Source organism: Peromyscus californicus, unplaced genomic scaffold (genome assembly GCF_007827085.1).
Source record: "Peromyscus californicus insignis strain IS unplaced genomic scaffold, ASM782708v3 Scaffold_9__1_contigs__length_137607984, whole genome shotgun sequence".
NCBI classification, from domain to species: Eukaryota; Metazoa; Chordata; class Mammalia; order Rodentia; family Cricetidae; genus Peromyscus; species Peromyscus californicus.
In genome coordinates this window covers 8618523-8641550 of record NW_026294617.1, presented here as the reverse complement: position 1 = coordinate 8641550, position 23028 = coordinate 8618523, and the positions used below count along the sequence as shown (strand labels likewise).

The 23028-nt window shown below is 43.7% G+C and overlaps 1 protein-coding gene across 6 annotated transcripts in view; it reads right to left on the bottom strand.

Moving 5' to 3' along the window:
- The window catches only part of Tnik (TRAF2 and NCK interacting kinase), a 419460-nt gene that overhangs the window by 138752 nt on the left and 257680 nt on the right, over window positions 1-23028 (bottom strand). For all 6 annotated transcript variants that reach the window (XM_052730805.1, XM_052730807.1, XM_052730801.1 and 3 more), the window contains exon 4: window positions 13764-13889. In XM_052730805.1, the coding sequence (XP_052586765.1) occupies window positions 13764-13889 (126 nt within the window). The remainder of the gene's footprint in view (window positions 1-13763; window positions 13890-23028) is intronic.

Here is a 23028-nt window from a genome sequence, read left to right as displayed (position 1 = left end):
ATGGCCAGAGGCTAACCTAGTCTAGATACTCCCTCACAGACTTGGCCAGAGGCTAACCTAGTCTAGATACTCCCTCACAGACTTGGCCAGAGGCTAACCTTGTCTAGATACTCCCTCACAAACATGGCCAGAGGCTAACCTAGTCTAGATACTCCCTCACAAACATGGCCAGAGCATTTTCTTTTGGGTGATTCTAGATTCTGTCAAGTAACAATAAATGGTAGCCACCACAGACCCACTCCCTAGCCACCAGAGACTCCGCGCTGTCCCGTCTCCACTGTGACAAAATTTAATGAACAAGCATTGCGGAATAGGAAGACGGTTGGTTTTTGACGTATTTGTCACGCAAGCATGAGGACCTGAGTTCCACACTCAGCAGCCAGGTGAAGCTGGGTGTGGTAAATCCACTTGGAAGAGCAGTGCTAGGCAGCAAGAGCTCTAGAACTCGCTGGCCAGGCATTCTAACTTAATTGGTGACCTAATTAGGTAGAATAAGAGACCCCCCCCCATGACTTGTTCTTATACACACACACACACACACACACACACACACACACACACACACACACACACAATATGGACAGCTCCTGAGGAAAATATCAGAGGCCAACTCCCAGTCTCTACACACTAACATACACATGTGCAGGTACATTACACATAAATTAACATGCACACACATAAATGTAGTGGGTAGCTGTTCCAGCTTTGACCTGGAAGTACTACCCCCATTGAGGCTTCCAGTAACTGTCACGCCTACGAGGTGGGGCTGAGACAGGAGCCTTTAAGACCCGAGATCCAGATGTGCTGGCTCTCTTGGTTCCTGGATCCTGGATGCTGGATATAGACTGAACAGAGTTCTCCAGAGAACACCGCTGGACTGCACCTCTCCTGGATCCTATAACCTATCCCTTTACTTGTAAGTTACCCCACAAAATAAACCTCCCTTTTAACTACGTAGAGTTGACTTAACTTCCACCAATACACAATGCATCGATTTACAGATCTGATGTGAACATCAGTTTCACTAATAAATAAAAAGCTGAGAGTAACCCAAGTCCTCAGACATACAAGCTCCTTTCTGCCTTGCAGGACGGTGTCACTCTGGTCTGGATGTCACTTCCCTTGCATGGCGATGACACACAGTGGGAGATGTTAGAAAGGTACTGAGCATAGGTGCTTCTAGAGCATCTAGTGAAGGGTGCCGAGCCATTTTGCTTTGTACTGCAAAGCAAGGAGACAGTCTACCCTCTAGACGATTCATTGTATCCGGAAGATTGAAGGAATGGGAGTATTGGAAGAGGATGCTGAAAACAATCTGAGACTTAAGACTCATCAACATCATCTGAACAACTGGGTCGGAAACTAAAAGAATATTCACACCACTTGGGAAGAAGGAAAGGAGGCGAAATTGAATGTAGGGAGAGAAATAAATGTGCCTAGACAGATGGGCACTGGCTTGGGGCCTGGAGGACGTATTCTAAAAAGAGAATGGTATAATGTGAACAGATTATAAAAAAAAATGCTTGGATTGCTTGGATTACTTGGATAATTATGTCTGTCTAAGTAAAAAAAAAAGTTGTTTTCTAAGAACTGAGTCCTGACATATTTCACAATTTGCATGGTCGATTGCTACAGATTTTTTTTAGTTGTCTCATCTTACTAAGAAACATAATATTGTCCGTTAGCAGTATTTGGTTGAGGGTATTACTTAGTGGTAGAGCATGTGGGAAGCTCTGGTTCTAACATCTCTCTCTCTCTCTCTAATGTACACACACAGAATACACACAGCTCTCTCTCTTCTCTCTCTCTCTCCCCCCCCCCTCCCCCCCCCCCCCCTCTCTCTCTCTCTCACACACACACACACACACACACACACACACACACACACACGTATGTGTGTACGAATCGTCCATGTGTGGCCCCCCCCCCCCCCCCGACAATGGCTAAGGATTGCGCTCCAGTCTCTCTTTCCCAGGAGTGATGGCAGCATGGAGTCGGCCCGGACTTCAGTCTTCACAAGGCACAGAGCACAGGTCTTGGGAGAGAATCACAAAACACAGGCACCTTCTCCTTACAACCCCAGTGTCTTCTGAGGGAATTTAAGGTTAATTCTAGGGTGGTTCCCTTGTCCCTAAGGGACACTCACTTGCTAGTTCATTGGCTTTAAGTTCTTGTAACAAGGAACAAGGCCTTAAGATGGCACTTAAATACTGTAGGCGCTAACCCAGAATACCTGGACAAACCCATTCCTCTCACATGTCACTGGTCAGTCCCCATAGGAATAAACAACAGTGAACAAAAGATCTGTTCTCTTTAATGGTAAAGGGGGGATTGGAAGGAAGGGGTTCGAATAGGGTCAGGCAGATGGAGTTCTCCTGAAGATGAACCAGGCTGAAGTCACTAAGAAAAGGTGTAGAAGCAACTTCCAAGAACTCCCAGCCCCACAAAGAATCAGCCAGTGTCCCTTGGAAGGTTTGGAAACCTCAGTGCGGCACAAGGTATTTTTATCTTGCGTGGTTGGGAATAGCCACAGATCCCGTCTGCATGATTTATGATGGCGTGAACCAAACTCAAATTCAGCAGCTTCTTAAGAACTAGCTGCTTCATTCACTATGGGAAGTTTAACCGCACACTAAGAAATGCCTTTGTGAAGAAATACAAAATCAACCTTAACAGCTTTGTGTATTCACCTCTAAATGAGCATGCATTGAGGAAAAGACAACTTTGATTTTAGTTTTAGACTTGTGACTTCTCAAACGAAATATAAGTTATGAAAAGGCAAAAGAATGCCAAGTGACCCAAACTTTGTCCCTAAGGTTTATGGACAACCTTTTACTTTGTGAGTAACAAGGGCATTTTGAATAATTTGAGCCAATTTTGTATTTTTAGCAACTAAAGCCTGCCTACAGGCCAAGACCATGGGCCATCAGTCATCCATGTCCAAGCAGACAGGAATCTCAGAGCCAGCATGACAGCATTACATTTCACAAGTAGCCATGCAAGAGCTCCTGCAGTTTTTCTTAGTACGAGTGGAATCATCACATGTATATGAGCCCCACAAATCCAAACAAAGGAATTAACCTCAAAGACAGAAGAAATGTAGCCTGAGGTAACAGCTCAGCCAGTAAAGTGCTTGCCCCACAAGCATGGGGAACCGAGTTCGATCCCCGGAACTCACATAAAAATATAGGCAGAGGGTGCTGGGCCCGTGGAGACAGGCAGATCCCTGGGACTTGCTGGAGTGCGAGCCTAATCAGCAAGCTCTAGGCCAATGGGAGACCTTGTCTCAAAAAGTAAGGTGACAGCTCTTGTGGAATAATATTTGAAATTGTCTTCTGGACTCTACATGCATCCCCCCCACCCTGCCAACACATACACACATAGGTACTTACACACAGAAACACATACCTGCATATACATATACACATGCCCATACAAAAGATAATGATGTATAATTCTACGTCTCAAAATGTGAAACTCAAACAGAGAAATTAGGAATGAGAGGGACTAAGATTTTAGACAGGTTAAAAAATAGGGAAAGTTTGGGCTGGGGATATGTTTTCAATGTGCAAGAATAGCACTTGCTAGGCAAGCAAGAAGACCTGAGTTCTAATACCTAACACCCCTGTAAACCCCAGGCTGCACGTGGCTGTAACCCAAGCATTGGGGCACAGTCATGTAGGGGGTCATGGGAGACCACAAGGCAGCCTAGCCTACACCGTGAGCACTGGGGTTAGAGAGAGACTTCATCCTGAAAATAATAATGTGGAAACAGATTGAGGCAGTCACCTGCTGTCCTCTGGTAGATGGGTGCATGTGGATGGACACAGAATATGCACGCTCAGTGCTCCTACCCCCCAAATAGGAAAAAACAAAACAAAAAAACCTAGACTTCCAGTATTCAGGATGGAATACTGAGGCAGGAAGGTCCTTCGAAGCATGGTGTGAATAGAAAGCATTAGGTCAAAGCTCATCTAAAAATGGAACCAGAAGCTTCACAATTCAGCTTCGGGCATACACAAAGTCATTCTTTTGTTAAGGTGAAAAGCAGTTCAAACGATTTCAATGAAATTCCTTGGGATAACAAAAGGAACCGGGTTTCCATCTTGTCAGTGAATCCCTTGGTCTGGAACCGAGCTCTGCGGACTCCGCGCTCAGGGCCTTGGCGCTGCTGTGTTTACCCTGAGTCCCCTTGCTGACATTCTACCTCCACAGGGACAGGAGGCAGCAGCCCCTTCCTCACAGCTAGTCCTCTGACCATTTTAGATTCCCGTATTTACAAAGCCCCACCTTGGAGATTTCTGCTCCCAAGTAATGAGATTCAGTTGCTTCCCCAAAGCAATGACTGCTCTGTCTGCAAAGGAAGCTCTCTCCTTACAGAAGCAATAGCCAGCGATTAAAACACGTTCCTGTTAAAAGGGAAAGCCTCACTTTTGATACTTGGAACTAAGAAAAATTTTAATGACCCATATGCAAAGGCTTAGCTCCAGGTGGCTGAACATTTGGGAACATAATCCTCACAATGAAATCTGATTTTTTCATTCATTCTTTAAGAATTCTATACATGTCTAAAATGTATTGTGAACAGACCCACCCTCAATCCCTCCCCCCAACCTCCCCCCCCCCCCCCCCGCTCTACTCCCCTCCTTTCAGTGTTCCCTTTCCAACTGTATGCTCTTTTATCGTAGCCCACGGAGTCTATCACTGTGGTCTATAGGCACGCGAGTTTAGGACCACGCCCTGGAGCACGGCCAACCTACCTTGGGGCCATTTTCCTGAAGCAGACTGCCTCATTCTACTGGGAGATATTCAACTACCAAGCTCCTGAGCTAGGACTGGGGCTTGGTGAGCCTCTGTCCCACCCACACCGGGATTTTGGCTGACTTTGCCTTGTGCAGGTAACCACAGTTTTTGTGAGCTCGTGAGTGCAGCAGCCTTGGCAGTGTCCAGAACACTGTTTCAAAGCTCCCCAACACTGGCTCTTACAACCTTCCCACCCCTCTTCTACGGTGTTCCCTGAGCTCTGTGGGGGATGAGGCTGTGATACAGATGTCCTACTGTAGGACTTACATTAAAAGATTGAAACAACCCAAGTAGAATTGGGCGTGGTTTCTGCTACAATGCAGTAGCAACATAAATTGAAAATATAGCACATTTAGGTTTAGGTATGTGGCCAACCTGAGTACGGGTAATTAAATGACATCATGCATTCAGTAATCACAACATCTTATTCTGTGATGATCTCACATGGGGGTGGGTAATGAATGCAAGGCATCGAGTTGAATGTATACCATGGAAACAGGAGCCGGGGCCTGTGGCGCAGGTCGCAGCAACCTGGGAACTCTGGGCAGCTGGCACGCTGCTTCCACATACTGCCGCTCTTTGGGATTTCAAGGCTAATATTTCTAGATCATTTGATTATTTTCAAAACTCTTCAAAGAATCCAGACCTCCATATGAATCTGTTCAATTTTTCTAATATTGACTTAATTAAAACATCACTACCTTATGGGGACCAAACTAAATATGTATAGCCTCCGGTCTGTCAGTTTGCAAACACACAGACCTGGTCCAACTCACATTCTACAAAATAGAAACTTCATGTTAGAGACCTGGCCTCTCCTGAGGCTAGAATCCAGATCCATGGATAATCAGACCAGGTTGCATCCAACCATTAGAAAAGATCCTCAAATATATAAATTGTGTGCATTTGCTATATATGCACAAGTGTGCAAGAGAGCATGTTCCTGTGTGCGGGGTAAGTGTGTTCTGCTCAGTCATTTTCCACTGTCTTGTTCCCTGATGAAGGAAGGGTCTCTCACTGAACACGATCTAGCCTGGAAAGCAGCAAGCCTCAGTGGTCCTCCCATCTCCACCTCCTGTATCCCTGGGGTTATAGGCAAGCAGCAAGCCTCATTGGTCCTCCCATCTCCACCTCGTGCATCCCTGGGGTTATAGGCGAGGACTCAGGCACACCTGGCTTTTTGTTTTAGCACTATGATCCAAACTCATTTCCTCAGCTTGTACAGAAAGAAAGCACTCTTAGCCACTGAACCATCTCCCTGGCTCCACAACACAACATCTTAACTTTCTGCTCTAGAAATCCACATCACTGCAATCTAGTGAGAGGCTAATTTTGCTGTTTCAGTCCAATCATCTGCCATCATACTGGACCACTCTACATTTCAGAAGTTAATTAGTAAACTTGTTTCCTTTCATGAAATATCTAGATCTGTGAATCTTGTGATAGTATCAAAAGGATGGCAGAATATGTGTGATTTCATGCTTTTCTTGTTGAGAAACTCGTCCATTTCATAGACAGGCACCTTTCCCCTCCCTCTGGATCTGAATGGTTGACAGCAAACCCGGAGAGCCTGGCAGGCCTGGCATGTGGGAGGCAGAGATGAGATGGTGACGCTGTGTGTCAAAGCATCACTGTTTCGCAGAGATGAGATTCTTTATTGAGAGCGCTCCCTTTTTTGATTTCCGGATCAGGCCTCGGGCAGCTGATAAAGGAGAATTACTTGGCCATTATCAGAAGTGGTTGTGTTTCTGTGGAGCTGATACCAAACAAGAGTTTATCTTTACAACAGGCCCTGATAGAATTCTCACAGATTACAATTCAATCAGAAGCCTGCAACAACACATGTCGCCTGGTGAAACATATATTTCAGACCTCTGAACTCCAGCCATGGCCAAAGGAGTATTGGAGGAATATTTCATGCAATCAGGCCGACCTCAGGCAACACATATTAGAAAGTGCTACTCTTGGCTGTGTAGTCTATGTCTCTATAAAAACACATTTTTATACTACCGTGATCCTTGCAAAATGTCAATAGTCTGAAGAATCAACTATCTTTGACCTTTACAATTATTTGATAAATCATTCCCAAAAGGCTTAGTGTGCTTTCCCACACATGTATTTCTTATGCTTCATAGCAGCATTTTTAATAGCCCAGAGGTTTTACTATTCTTTTAAATACTAGAGAAACTGAGAAAGAAAGATCAGAGATGAAGTTAAAATTTTATTTATTATTTTGAGACAAGATCTCATTACGTAGCCCTGACTGGTTTGGAATTCACAGAGATCCCTCTGCCTCTGCCTCCCAGTACCACCATGCTTAGATCTCAAAATGAGTTTATTGAAACCTAAAGCTCTAGCCCTACCCAGGACACCAACTTTTGATATCGGAACCATTTTTTCATGACCAAAAAAGGGGATAAACACTAAGTTTAACGGCTTGATTCTGACATCACATAGCCCAGAGTAAGCCAGATATATTGTCTTCGTTACTGATAAGCTTTGAGACCTTGAACAAATTTCTTAATTTGTACAATGGAGATACTAATCTTTAATTTGTAAATTGGCTACAAATATTTAATTAAATAATATGGCAGTGCTAACATTGTCATAGCATTATAGTGTAGTAACAGAACTTGGCATATTGGTAAGTAGGCAGGAAGTGTTGTAAATCATTGTTCTTGTTAATATAGCAAGGCAGAGGCCCTGAAATATGTATGCACTACTATATTTTGTAACCAGTTTCAATCACTATTATGATCTAATACTAGCTTCCTGTTGTTTCTAGACTGACCCCCAACTACTCAGTTTTTTATCACATAGAAGTGCAATTATAAAAATAAAGTATGCTCTTGCCTTAGGATACCTTTCCTGGCCTGATCTCATCCTTAGTGACAGAGATGTTATCACAGATTGCTAGTGGGGTGGTCAGAACAATGGAGCTTTCTGACCCGGCAGACATGAGGCCACTCTCCCGGTCACCCTGGGACACCTGCCATTACTTTTCCTTTTACCAAGTTCAAGAAAGGGGTTAGCTTCCTGTGGTGACTAATCTTGGTAGTCAACTCGACACCCCAGGGAAGAGGGAACCTCAGCTGAAGAGTATCCTCCATCAGACTGGCTGTGGACATGTCTGTGATGTGTTTTCTTGATTGCCAAATGATGCAGGAGGACCCAGTTGGCCATGAGCAGTGCCATCCTATAGGCAGATCAACCTGGGCTGATAAGAAAGGGAGCTGAAAGTGCACTTGGACTAAGTTAGTAACTAGCTTTCCCTCATGACCAGTGCTTCAGTTCCCACTTTTAGGGCCCGCCTTGAGTTTCTGGCTTGGTTTCCTGGATGGACTGTAACCTGCAAACCAAGTAAACCTGTTCTTCCCCCAAGTTGCTTTTAGACTAGTGATAACCACAGCAATGGACATGTAATCAGAACACTTAAGAAAATAGCCCCCTAACTGGTCTCCTCATGTCTACCTTGACTCCCTCAAGTCTGATCTCAAACCAGCAACCAACAGGATGCCTTCATTTTGTGCATGAGATCCTATTCTTCCCAAGAGCTCCCAAAGGCTCCCCACCTTCAGGTGAAATAAAAGCCGAGGTCTTGCCAATGGCAAGGAAGACCATGGAGGATCTGGTCTCAGGTTTCTCTCCTGCATCTCTACCTTCTACTCACTTTTCCCCAGTCACAGTGACTCATCATTGTTCCCAAGAAATGGAAGGCCTCCAGTGCCTTTCCTCAAGTTACCCACAGCAGGGCTTACCCGGACAACACTACTCACCACCATGTATTAATTTACACTATCCTAACAAAGCACCACATAACACAGGCTCGATGACTTGCTAAGCAAAAATACCTCACAATTCCAGAGGCAGCATGGTCAGGCTCTGGTGAGGGTTATCTTCTGGTCACAAACTGCTGACCTCTTTTTTGGTCGCTTAAAATTCTTCCTCTTCTTCTGCTAGGTGTGGAGTTTCCTGTAGTCCAGGCTGGCCTCAAACTTACTATATAGCTAAGGATATCTCTGAACTTCTGATTCTCTTGCCTCCACCTGACATCTCCTGATTTCTACAAAAGAGAGTGGAAAAGCTTACTAGCTCTCTTTTATAAGGCATCAGTACCATCACACAGGCTCTCCACTCATAACCTAACCACTCTCCCCCAAACCGTGGCCTCTCATAGGCTGGAAGGATGGCTCATGGACAGAGGGCTTGTCTAGCAAGTTCAAGGCCTCAGGTTTGGTTCCCAGCACTGCAAACAAGCATTACCTCTCCTAATATAATGAAATCATGGCAGGATTTTAAGACGTAAATTGGGGGGCTTCTAAAAATCCATCCTATGGAATCCTGCAGCTTTGACCTGCACCCCACTAACTTTTCCCTGGTTTTCAGGCACTCATGAGCTCCCAGCATCTTCTGCAACTGCCTTATTCATCATGCTTATTGTTGGTGATCTGCAGCAAGATGCAAGCTGCATTGAAATGTAGCCGTGAAGCCCTTTTATGCACTGATTATCATGAGTGCTTAGAAATGTACCTTGCCACTGGTAAGTATGTTGTCTTCGTGTGTATGTGTGTACATGTATATGTTGTATATGTGTGTGGGTACATGTTAAATGAAAGAACGATTGAGGAACAAATCAGTGAAAATATATACATCCAAGCTCTTGGTTCTCGAAAATCACAGCCATCTCCATGGGAAAAGCAATTGGCTAGGAGGAGAACGAGCAAGCCCAACCCAATTCCAAAGTCTACCGCAACCTCCAGACAAACCATAACGTGCAAAGGTTTGCTGCTTTCCTCAAATGCCTACTTAAGATCACCTGAAGATGTTTAGGAAAAACATAGGGACACACACATACCACACACACATATAATTATCATAGACAATATGCACACATAATACCTAATATATGCACATACACACACAGATAAAGTATTACATATGCATATGCTGCATGGTATAATGTATTGTGTATAATACATAGCTATATTAATTAGCATACAAATATTAGGTTTCATTGTGACATTTTCCAACACAATTTGTTTAGTTGCTCTTCTTCCCTCTCCTTTCCTCCATATCCACCCACTCCTTGCCTCCTCTCACCCAGCATAGACTGGTGAGACTCTCAGTTTTCGCATCAGTCGCATGTGCTCTACTCCCCTCTCCCCCGCCCCCCCACCATACCCTGCTTCCTCAACACCTCTTTCAGCTTCATTGGAGCCCAGCAAGAGAATGACAGTGAAATTTCCTTCTAGCTGCAAAAGAAAATTAATATAAAAGAATGATGAAGTATGTTTCTAAAATGTAAATTTTATGTCTATGAATTATATATCAATTTGAAAAAGGATTGTTTCAACGATAATCAGTCCAATGCCTGGCATGCAATATGTGTTCAATAAATGGCAGCTGTTTTTAAGAGATAAAAATAAAGTCTAGGGTTTAGGAAAAGAATGAAAATGAGTTAAGTCTGCTAGATTACCCCTCTCCTTTCCTCAATGGACAGTCTGTAAAAAATTGCCCAAATCCAAGAAAATCAACAGCCTGATCTATTCCCTTAGAAAAGGAGCTACATTTTTTTTTTTTTTTGGTTTTTTGAGACAGGGTTTCTCTGTGTAGCTTTGGTGCCTGTCCTAGAACTCACTCTGTAGCCCAGGCTGGCCTCGAACTCACAGAGATCCGCCTGCCTCTGCCTCCCGAGTGCTGGGATTAAAGGCGTGCACCACCACCGCCTGGAGGAGCTACATTTTTACACTTAATTGGCACTATAGCCCTGACCACAGACTGCATAAAGTTGCTAGCTCTGCTCCTGTATTGTATGTAACACTTTCAGCAAAGGAACATGGGTGTGCATATGTCTCTTGGACACAATGACGTCATTTCTTGCAGCTACACACAGAACTGAACTGTTGGATGATACCGCCATAGGCTTTCCACGGCCAGCCCCGCCAGCAGCGTGCAAGCATTCCCCATACTCCACATCCTCACCGATACTGTCAAAGTTTGCCAGTTAGACCTTGGTAGAACTGGCAGAGGGAGTCACTACAGAGTTCTTGCCCCTCTTGCACAAGGCAGTGGATTCCCTCACAAGCACAGGGGCTGTGAGAGGATTAGCCATTCATTCTGGGGTAGCAAAGACTTCAAAGGTGCACAGGGGTACCCCCAGAGTCTGGCAATGAACTGGGAAAAAGAAGTGTTGTTCTCTGGGAGTCATCTGCTGTACATATGGGTACAGCACACCATGTAGAACAGAACAAGAAAGTCTAAATGTTAAGGGATCAGAAGGACTAAATGCAGGTGAAGGCCAGGAGTTATGAAAGAGGATATAAAGCTAATTGTTTTTCTAGTTCTAACTGCATCATAGACATTTTGATTTGGTGGTGGATATGTGCATAAAAATATATTCAACAGAGAAAGTATAAAATCCAATGTGAAGCTCCATAACTCCATCTCCAATGGCTACTCTAATTGTATAGAAGTTCACCAAGTTGTTGAGTTTTGGGGGTCTCGTTAATTTGGGTGTGTAATATTATTTTTAATTTTCTACCTTTTAAATAATAAATTTAAAATGAAAAATAGCTGGACATGGTAGTTAATGCCTTTAATCCCAGCAATTGGGAGTCAGAGTCAAGTCCAGCCTGGTCTACACAGTGAGGCCCAGGGCAGCCAGAGCTATCCAGAGAGACTCTGTTTCTAAAATTAAATTAAATTAAATTAAAAATTAAAAGACTGAAATGACCCACAAAAGTAAATATTCTCCTCATCATTATTGTGTGTTTAGTCCAGAGATTTCAACCTTGTCAACATATGTAAAAACATATAGTTTTCTTTCTTATAAAAATGAAAGATAATATATTTAATTATAACATTTAAGAAAGATTTTATAATCTTACCACAATAGTTAATGTCCATCCATTCATAAGAATAAATCTATGTTTAGTTTAATTAACTGTATAGTTAAGTAAATTTCTTATTGGCTAATTTATTTATGTAGTTATGTAAATATTTCCTTTTTCCCTTCAATAAATTTCTGCTTAAAGAAATACTGGTTCAAAACAAAAGTATTTTCTTTGGAATATACATGCATGTGTGTGTATATACAAACATACATATATTATATATGTATACATGCATTTCTCTTTGTGTGTGTGTATGTGACAGAGAGAGAGAGAGAGAGAGAGAGAGAGAGAGAGAGAGAGAGAGAGGGGAGAGAGAACTGTGTGTATTCTAACTGTCCTTTGGTTAAATGGTAGCAATATGCATTTCCATGCATTCATATTTAGGTATGAATGGTAGTTATCAAAAACTATCTGCTAATCTTGTAGGTGGGAAATTGCACTAAATTCTTGCTGAGGTCTCTGAGTTTACAATATCTACAGGAGTAACATTAACAATAAATCTTTATTGGTAACTGATTCTTCATGTTTCAGCTGCTGCCTTGGCCTTCACTCGCCTTTCTGGTAGTTTCCTACTTTAACCCAAGTGATGATGCAAACCCTTCCCATCTGAAGGCTGTTCATCATACATGAAATGAATATCTTTCCTAAATGAGTGACTTACATCTCTATTCTATTTTTTGTAATAATTTTGAAAAGTTATATATTCAAGTCCATCAAGGTTTGCTTTGCAGCTTACCTCCTTGTCATGTCCCAGCAGAGTGTGCATTCACATTTATTTTCTCCTGTTACCTTGTTTTCTAACCTTCACATTCACATTACTGTACAGACAGAGACTACCGTTAAGTTAAACGGAACTTTTTCCGAACCACATGACATATTAAATAAATCATTGCCATTGTACTTCATTTGCCCTATAGTGTACCTTTACGTTAAATTTGGAGATGGGCCCTGTGAGGGGAATTTCCCAGTGGATCTTTTCCCCTCCACACGCTGAATGTTCAGTATCAATGGAATGCAATCTGGTTGATGTTTGAGCTGACGTCATCACATCTCTTTTGGTCAGCATGTGCACACACTGGACACGTTTTTTTTTGCCATCTCAGTTGGATTTCAAATGTCATATGCATCAGCAGAGGAACTTCTATCCCAGACTGAGCCTGGAGAAATGTCCATGGAACACTCAGCGCTGGAGGCACACAGTTTATCACAATCCTTGGCATTTGCCAGATGCCTGCTCAGGGGACTTTGTGTGGTGCACACTAACTAGAGCCCTGAAAGATGAGCCATCAATCCTACAGCATCACACGAGAGGAGTAGAGACCCAAAACATGAAGAGAAGCAGGTCAAGTGGTCCACCTTCCACTGAATGGGCCACACTGAGGCTGATTCATAAGATTAGTGAAAGAGATAAATTCCCTTGAATGTCAAGGACCGAGATGACACTGTACCCACTGAAGGACCCAGTGAATAACAAGTCCCAGTGTCAGAGATCACAAAGGTGAAAAAGGACAATCTGCCCTGAACACAGCCCAGAGGTGTGTGGGGGGGGTGGCTGTCAATTGCCATCGGTGGGACAGACAACCAGCACCAGCATGAAAGAAATTGGGCATGGAGTGGTTTTACCTGTAACCCCAGTCCTGGGGTAGTGAGTTGACAGATCTCACAAGTTCCCTGGCCAGCCAGTATAGCTAAACCAGTGAGCTCCAGCTACAGGGAGATACTCTGACAAAAAAAAAAAAAAAAAAAAAAAAAAGAAAGAAAAAACCAAGGTGGACACTAACAGAGGAAGGTACTTGATGCTGACCTCTGACCTCAATATGCCTGTACATACATGTGTGCCTCCACAAACACATGCACATGCCCACCAATAAGTGAGTAAATTTATTTGTAAAGAGATAGAAGAAAGATTTAGAGATAATGAAAAATAGATATATGCATTCAAGAAGGGAGAAAACCTTGAAAATAGAATGTTATAAAAATCACAGGCTAAGTATTTTAAATGTGAAGTCACTCCATCAAGTCTTGCCATGGGGACAGAGAAACGCATATCTGGATAGTGCTACATACCCACAGTTGGTCATCCATGCCTGGAGGGTTCTTTTTGATGAAAGCACCGTAGTATGTTGCAATGTTCCTGTGATGAGAATATTTCTTCAACATGTTAATTTCTTGTTTGATTTCTTCCTCTTCATCCTGTATTACAATAAATAGTGGGCATGAAAATCCAGTTACTGGGAGAATTCTATTCTTCAATACTATCGGCAGCAAAGACTGATGTATTATCAGTCTTTCCTTTGGTTGTTTAAAGAGGATCATTATGCTGTTTGGTTAAAATGAAAGTGTTCACAGCATAACACACTGGCAGTCAAGGGGGCTAACACTATTGCTCACTTTGTCTATATAACACTGTATCACTAACAGACAGAGCATGTCATCGGCTGGAGGACATGTCCATCGCGTCACCTGGAGGCCATCAGATAAACCTGCAGCCGGCTTCAGGGAAGCATTTTCCTCTGATGTTCACCTGATCACACCCAGGGAAGGCCAGGAAAAGAAAGGGAAAACACATGGGCTCAGATTTACATTTTGTTAGGCTCAGTTCTTTGAGTCAGTTCTTCTATTGAAGTGCCTTGACTGAAGCCAATGAAAGTCAGACGGAGAGGGGGCAAGGCGAGTTCCGAGATCTGAGGGAGTTCACAAAGCAGGAGTCCTCATCACCTTCGGGGAGCTCAACATGAAAGAAGGGGGGAAACGCAGTGCGGACATAAAAAGACTCCACAGAGTCAGTTTCCTGACATACAAGACTCATTCAGTTTCCACTTAGAGTCTACTGACTTGATCCTGGAGGGCATGAGTGTGCGCTCTACAATCTGACCTTATGTGTGTGTGTGCACTCCACAATCTGACCTTGTGTGTGTGTGTGTGCACTCCACGATCTGACCTTATGTGTGTGTGTGTGCACTCCACGATCTGACCTTATGTGTGTGTGCACTCCACAATCTGACCTTGTGTGTGTGTGTGTGTGCACTCCACAATCTGACCTTATGTGTGTGTGTGCACTCCACAATCTGACCTTGTGTGTGTGTGTGTGCACTCCACGATCTGACCTTATGTGTGTGTGTGTGCACTCCACAATCTGACCTTATGTGTGTGTGCACTCCACAATCTGACCTTGTGTGTGTGTGTGTGTGTGCACTCCACAATCTGACCTTATGTGTGTGTGCACTCTACGATCTGACCTTATGTGTGTGTGTGTGCACTCCACGATCTGACCTTATGTGTGTGTGTGCACTTCACAATCTGACCTTGTGTGTGTGTGTGTGCACTCCACAATCTGACCTTATGTGTGTATGTGCACTCCACGATCTGACCTTATGTGTGTGTGTGCACTCTACGATCTGACCTTATGTGTGTGTGTGCACTCTACGATCTGACCTTATGTGTGTGTGTGCACTCCACAATCTGACCTTATGTGTGTGTGTGTGCACTCCACGATCTGACCTTATGTGTGTGTGTGCACTCCACAATCTGACCTTATGTGTGTGTGCACTCCACGATCTGACCTTGTGTGTGTGTGTGTGTGTGTGTGCACTCCACGATCTGACCTTATGTGTGTGTGTGCACTCCACAATCTGACCTTATGTGTGTGTGTGTGCACTCCACGATCTGACCTTATGTGTGTGTTCACTCCACAATCTGACCTTGTGTGTGTGTGTGTGTGCACTCCACGATCTGACCTTATGTGTGTGTGTGTGCACTCCACAATCTGACCTTGTGTGTGTGTGTGCACCCTACAATCTGACCTTGTGTGTGTGTGTGCACTCCACAATCTGACCTTATGTGTGTGTGTGTGTACTCCACAATCTGACCTTATGTGTGTGTGTGTGCACTCCACAATCTGACCTTATGTGTGTGTGTGCACTCCACAATCTGACCTTATGTGTGTGTGTGCACTCCACAATCTGACCTTATGTGTGTGTGTGCACTTTACAATCTGACCTTATGTGTGTGTGTGTGTGTGCACTCCACAATCTGACCTTATGTGTGTGTGCACTCCACAATCTGACCTTGTGTGTGTGTGTGTGCACTCCACAATCTGACCTTATGTGTGTGTGCACTCTACGATCTGACCTTATGTGTGTGTGTGTGTGTGCACTCCACGATCTGACCTTATGTGTGTGTGTGTGCACTCCACAATCTGACCTTATGTGTATGTGTGCACGCCACAATCTGACCTTGTGTGTGTGTGTGCACTCCACAATCTGACCTTATGTGTGTGCACTCCACAATCTGACCTTGTGTGTGTGTGCACTCCACAATCTGACCTTATGTGTGTGCACTCCACAATCTGACCTTATGTGTGTGTGTGCAATCTGACCTTATGTGTGTGTGTGCACCCTACAATCTGACCTTGTGTGTGTGTGTGTGTGTGTGTGTGCACTCCACGATCTGACCTTATGTGTGTGTGTGTGCACTCCACAATCTGACCTGTGTGTGTGTGTGCACTCCACAATCTGACCTTATGTGTGTGTGTGTACTCCACGATCTGACCTTATGTGTGTGTGTGTGCACTCCACAATCTGACCTTGTGTGTGTGTGCACTCCACAATCTGACCTTATGTGTGTGTGTGCACTCCACAATCTGACCTTGTGTGTGTGTGTGCACTCCACAATCTGACCTTGTGTGTGTGTGTGCACTCCACAATCTGACCTTGTGTGTGTGTGTGTGTGTGTGTGCACTCCACGATCTGATCTTGTGTGTGTGTGTGCACTCCACAATCTGACCTTGTGTGTGTGTGTGCACTCCAGTCGGACTTCAAAACAGTGTTTCCTTCCTGAACTTGGTGGGAAGTCCTGCACCAGGGAGCCTGAGACAGTGGGGTAAGCAAGGACTACCGCTGAGTGCAAGATGTCATGTTATCATGATCAAGGAACCACGCCATATGTCTCTGCACCTTTATCTGTCCGTCCGTTAGCCTACATGTGTGCAAATGCAGGGTCCTTCCAGAACCTCACACGGGTGCTGTCTTCTTCCCTTCTCATAACTTTTACATGTTAATACTGATGAGGTTTTATTTCCACTCCCCAAGGAGGGCTGTCTTCCTTGATTCTCCAAGGCAATGTCAGGGCCCCACCTCTAAGTTCTGCAACACCCCGTGATTCTTCACACTGAATGAGGGGTGTGTGTGTGTGTGTGTGTGTGTGTGTGTGTGTGTGTGTGTGTGTGTGACACTGTGCTGTACTTGTACTGACACGTGGGTGTCTATTCCACAGACTTTACTCTCTTCCACTTTAGACATCAACTCTAATGTTGCTTCCCAGAAGAGCCTCCTGATCTGCCTGTCTTGGTACTAGCCACCTAGATTATATGACCCTTTGTGACACCTAATCAGTTTGTCAACACCTACCCATCCGTCATCACCACAGACATCTTGCCAGTATTTGTTTGGCATTTCATCCCCTGTACCAAGGAAAATCCTGTTTATGTGTGAATACAAGAACAGATGCTTGCAGGTGGACTAACGCTAAGAGCCGCAGTAGGGTTATCCCAAGGAACAGATGATACTAGAAGGAGGAGAGTGATGAAATGATGTCATTGCCCAACCATACCAAAACCAAACCAAAACCAAAACCAAAACAAGTTTACTGGGAGAAAAAAATTCAGAAAATTGTAAGCTTAGAACAAAAGCATGTTACTCATCATGTAGCTTAACTAAATACAAAACTAGATAATTTCAAAACAGATCACAGAATTGGGGTGCTGAGCTAAGGAGGTGCATGGCTCTAACAGTGAGAAAGGGGACTTAGGGACTGAGCTGGGCTGGTTGCTAAGGCAGGAGGTAGATGGTACACTGCGGATCCAGGCATTCCTCCCTGGAGCTACTGCCGAGTCCACACTTCAGTGCAGGCCTGCAGAGAGAATGACCTTGACAGACCCTCAAGGTCTTGGGGGTCCTGGCAGCTGCCTCACTGTCTGTGGTAGACATCAGCTCTTTTAATTCTCTATGTAGGATGTGAGCCTCATTTTACTTGGGGAGCCTCATTATAAAGAGGAAGAACCATACTGAGGGTACCAGTGGCTACCTCCAATAAAAAAGGAATTATGCAGGTGATGAAAGATGTAGATTACTTTCCAACTGCACCTAACAGCCTCACTGTAGGCAGCCTTGGAAGTCAGGCAAGTTCTACAAGTATTTGCTGCCTGCCTCCTGGGTCCTCAACAAGATCATGGGTGATGGATATGCCTGAAGAGGGCTTACTGTGCCATTAAGAAATGTTAAGTCACAGTGTCATTCAGTACACAATTAGGTCTCAGAAGGGATGGACTGATTACTTGAGCATACCCTCACTAGCAATGTAAAAACCATTTGGCCCCTTAGAATCAGAAGGATCTACTCAGTGGTTAGTAATTGTGGTAAAGTGAAAAGAAATGAACATGGCATTTGGCCACCCCTCCCTCCAATCAAGAGTTCATTACTCCTCTCCTTGAAGCTGAGCCTGGCAGATAACTGGTATAGCCAATGGGGTATTGGGAAATGTGCTTTGGCAGAACCCTGAGGCTAGCCATCTCCAACAGCTTGCAGAGGATTATGGTTCTAAAATTTTAGCAGCGCAAACCAACTTTATGTAATGTCCACTGTGTGCCAGGAGCTGTATGTGCATATTTTAATATTCAGAGCACATCTGTGCCATATTCATCTTTTTTATTATTGGTGACAGTAGAAACAGTGGCAGTGGCGTGCATGTGCGTGTTGATTCATGGGTATGAGCATGTCTGCGTCACTATGCACATGTGGCGGTTAGAGGACAACTTTGTGGAGTGGTCCTCTCCTCCTTCCCTTGTATGGATTCCAGGGACTAAAGTTTAAGCTTTTGCTCTCCGAGATAGTGCACTGGCCCTAATGTAGTATTCTTAATGACCCCCAGTGGCTGAATGAAGGAGCTGTTTCTAAGGATCTGACTTTACAAATGAGGTAAAGAAGACCCAGAGAGGTTAAGTAACTCCCCTGGCATACTCATTGCAAATATCAGGGCTCTGATTCGCTCCTAGATTTGTCAGGATTCCAAAGCCAGTGACCTGAATTTTCTACAGAAACCTCTTAGACATGTGCAATTACCCACAGTGACTAAACCAAAGCACTCAGTAGAAAAAGCCTAGAAACATACTGCACTTGGGTAAAGAGGACCTGACTTGGCTCCCCAGGGAAAGGAGCGTGTTAACGTATGAAACTATTTACTTAGCTCTCAAGGAATATGGGGGGATTTTAATATTGCATATTTATATTACAGGGAAATGCTGCTTAAGTATCTCTATATGGGGATTTTAAAATGGAGTCAATAAAATGTCCAATATTCTTGTGCTCTAAAACAAATAATTTGCCCAATGTCTAACTCTCAACCCATGAAACAAGAATAAAACTGTGTCAAGTCTATAGAGAAGTAAAAATCACATGGATGGATAAATCCCCAAACAACCCAGGCCGTTGTCAAGACAATAGGTTGCTCTCCCAAACTGATAGCAGGCCCATTGCTGAAGACAACACTACACAACTCATCGAACATGGAAAAGCCAAGCTGGTGCCTACCCAGAGCCTTCACCCCTATGTTCTAGTGTCTGTGGTGTGGGAAGCTACTCTGCAGGCTATCAAAAATGTAAACACCAACCCAGCCACAAAACCTTTGATCTACAACCTGTCCTGCCTGCAAAATATGCTAGTGTGATGGTGACCAAAAGCTTGTGGGAGTGGCAAACCAATGTCTGACTTGACAGGCCCCACCTCCATGAGACAGAACCCATCCCCAACACCGCATGGGTAACCAAAAACAGAGACTAGAGAGGCCAAAGACCTAGGGTAAAACCAAATACTACTTTTTGAAATTAACAATAAAATGAGTCCTAATGATGTTCTGCTATGCTCATAGATCAGTGCCTTGTTCAGCCAACACCAGAGAAGCTTCCTCCTGCAGCAGATGGAAACAGATACAGAGACCCATGACCAGACATGCAAAGAGAGAGACCTTGGGACACTCAGCACAAACAGGAGGTCTCCACCAAATCCCAGTTCTCAGAGCTCAGGGAACTCCCAGAAGAGGAGGTAGAAACACTGTAAGGGCCAGAGGATGGAGGACACCAGGAGAACAAGGCCCTCTAAGTCAACTGAGAAAAGTTCGTAGGAACTCACAGAAACTGAAGCAGCACAGGGCCTGCATGGGTCTGCACCAGGTCCTCTGTGTATACATTACAGCCTTCAGTTTAGTATTGTTATGGAATTCCTGAGTGTGTGAATGAGTGGGTCTCTGATTCTTGTGCCTTCTTTTGGGGGCACTTTTCCTTTTGTTAATTTGCCTTGTCAAACTATGATGTGATGCTTTTTATATGATGTTGTTGTATTTTATTTTGTTGTTTTATTGTTACCTCTTAGAAGCCTGTTCTTTTCTAATAAGAGACAGAAAGGGAGTGGATCTGGATGGGAGGGGAGGTGGGGAGGAACTGGGAAGAGCAGAGGGAGGGGAAACTATAATCATGATATACTGTATAAGAAAAGAACCTATTTTTAATAAAACGGGGGAAAAGAAATGTAAGATTTAGATGGCATTGACAAATAATGGGGTAGACAATACCCCAACTAGAAGTCCTTCACCACCAAGTAAAACATCCAGTGCTAGAAATGGGTTGTATCTAGTTGAGTCATTGGCCAAAGGGGCCACATGGAAATCCCCAATCAATTCATGAGCACCAAGGCCACTGGTTGCTCTCTACAAACTGATGACAAGGCCCTGTTGCTGGACAACACTTACATACCTTGTTGAACATTACCAAGTCAAGCCAGTGCCTAACTAGAGTCTTCACCTCTACTGACAAGTGTTCATGGTTCTGGAAGGTGCTCTGCAAGTTAACAGAGAAGAAAGGTAACCACTAACCTAGCTACAGACCCTGCAATCTACAATGGTGACCTTCCTTCATGGTCCACCTGTGCAACAGTGGCACTAATTTTGTGGGAGTAACCAACCACTATCTGACTGAACTTAAGCCCTACTTCATGAGATAGAACACTTGCCTAACACTGCCTGGGTAGCCAAGAACCTAAGACTAGATAGGCCATGGATGAACCTAGGGGAAAACTAAATACTGCTGTCTGCTAAAAGAACATAGCAAATACAATGACTCCTAACAACATTCTGCTATCTCTGCTATCTCTATAGATCAGTGTCCTGCTCAGGCATCATCAGAGAAGTTTCCTACTGCAGTAGGTGGAAACTAATACAGAGACCCGCAACTAAACAATGTGCAGAGAGCGAGAGGCCTTGGAACACTCAGTCCTAAATGGAATGCCTTCATTGAAGCCTTCCCCTCAGGGCTCAGGGATATGTGAAAGGAAGAGTAGGTAGAAAGATTGTAAGAGCTGTGTAAGATAGGATGGATGACACCAAAGAAACAGTGTCTTCCAGTCACAACTGACAGTGTCTTCCAGACATAGGACCAATGCACATATGAATTTACAGAGACTGTGGCAGCATGTACAGGGCCTGCACAGGTTCAAGCCAGATGAGGCCCCAGTGCTGAGCAGGAGAAGGAGACACAAGCTCCCATTCCTAACCAAGAAGTTATCTCCAACTGACATCAGCTTGCAAAGGAAAAATTAGATTTCTCCAATGGAGTTGCACTGGGTATGTTAACCACACTTAAGGACAGGCCCCGCGCTCAGCGATAGACGGCCAGCACAAAATGAGTTCAATGACACTTTTGGTAGACTTTTTGTCTCATATCTCTTTGGGAATTTTTTTTCTTACTGGTCTTTTGTTTGTATATTATGGGTTCTGATTTTGTGTTTTTATTGAGTGTGTGTATGTCTTATGCCTTCTATTTAATATTTTTGATTTTATTAAATTCTGTTTTGTTTGCTTTTTCTTTGCTTGTTTCTTTCCTACAGTGAGAGAAAGCAGGTGTGGAGTTGGGTGGATCGGGAGATGGGTGATCTGGGAGGAGTCGGGAGAGGGGAAACCATGATCATGACATAGTATATGAAAAAATTATCTTCAATAACAATGACAACAAAGAAATGTAAAATTCAGTCTTATGAAATTTAAAGTCACATTGCCTCTTGTGTCTTACTATCTTTTTGTTTTGTTTCATATCCAAATACAGAAGAAAAATTTACATTTCCTTAAATAGTTGCAAATGATAAAAGTTATTTTTAAAGTGTTTGCTTGAAAATTTCAGTCGAGTCTTCATACATAAGAGCGTTCTGTGTACAAGTGGGGCTGCCTAAGCATGCTTAAAAGGAGATTGGCATTTTTTTAGTGTACTCAAAGTTGATGTATAATATGTAGTTTGAGTGTTGCTTTTATTTATTTATATCTAAAGTATTTTTTCATGTAATATATTCTGATCATGGTTTTCTCCCCCTCATCTCCTCCCAGATCCTTCCCACCTCTTCATTCATCCAATCTCATGCCTTCTTTCTCTCTTTAGAAAAGAAGCAGGCAAATAAATCAGAATTAAAAATATATATAACAAAAAGTGACAAAGAGAAAGCACACAAAACACACGAACAAATGCCTTCATGAGGCTATGTGGAAGCTGACCTCATTGGCACCAAGAAACAGACGTTTGAGCTGAGTTCAAGATCAAATGGCAGTGATGTCACTGGTGGAGAGAAGGAGAGAGCATGAGATATGTGATTGAGAATGAAGGAATTCTCTGACAGAAAAAAATTATGTTTTCCAAAGCCCTTATGCTGCTAGGAGTATTGTGTATTGCTTCCTAAGAGGACATATCATGCCATGGAGAAAAAGATGAATATCTGTCTGCAAGAGACAGAGAAATGCCGCCATGCTCTTCATATAAAGCACTTTACAAGTGAATAGGTTTGATTCTCAGCCTGATCATATGAAAGAAGAAGTACTATTTACACTTAGTGGTGTAACATAGAGGAGGGAAGAAACAGGCCCAGCATGTCCCAAAATATCTCAGCTAGGAGATGTCTGATCAGGCAAGATTGATCATTTGTAGGGTTTTTCTCTTTTCATCAGTCTCTTTCAGCCCTTGCAATGATGTCATTCATTCGGTCCACTGGAAATGAGGTGCCTTGTATCCTCAGGTATCTTAGACCCGCAGTTCAGCCACCAGCTGTGGGAGTTGAAGTGGGTGGCCTTCTCCACCTGTGGAAGCATGGCCGTCAATCTCTCTCCCCTTGGTTCTGGTTGTCAGGAAAAATAGCTACCCATTTTTTTGTGACCTGTAACTTGGTCCAGTTTTCTGCTCTTTTCAGGCTCTGCATTGGCAATCTGTGACTGGCTTCAGAGAAGGGCAGAACACTGTCCTTGTTCC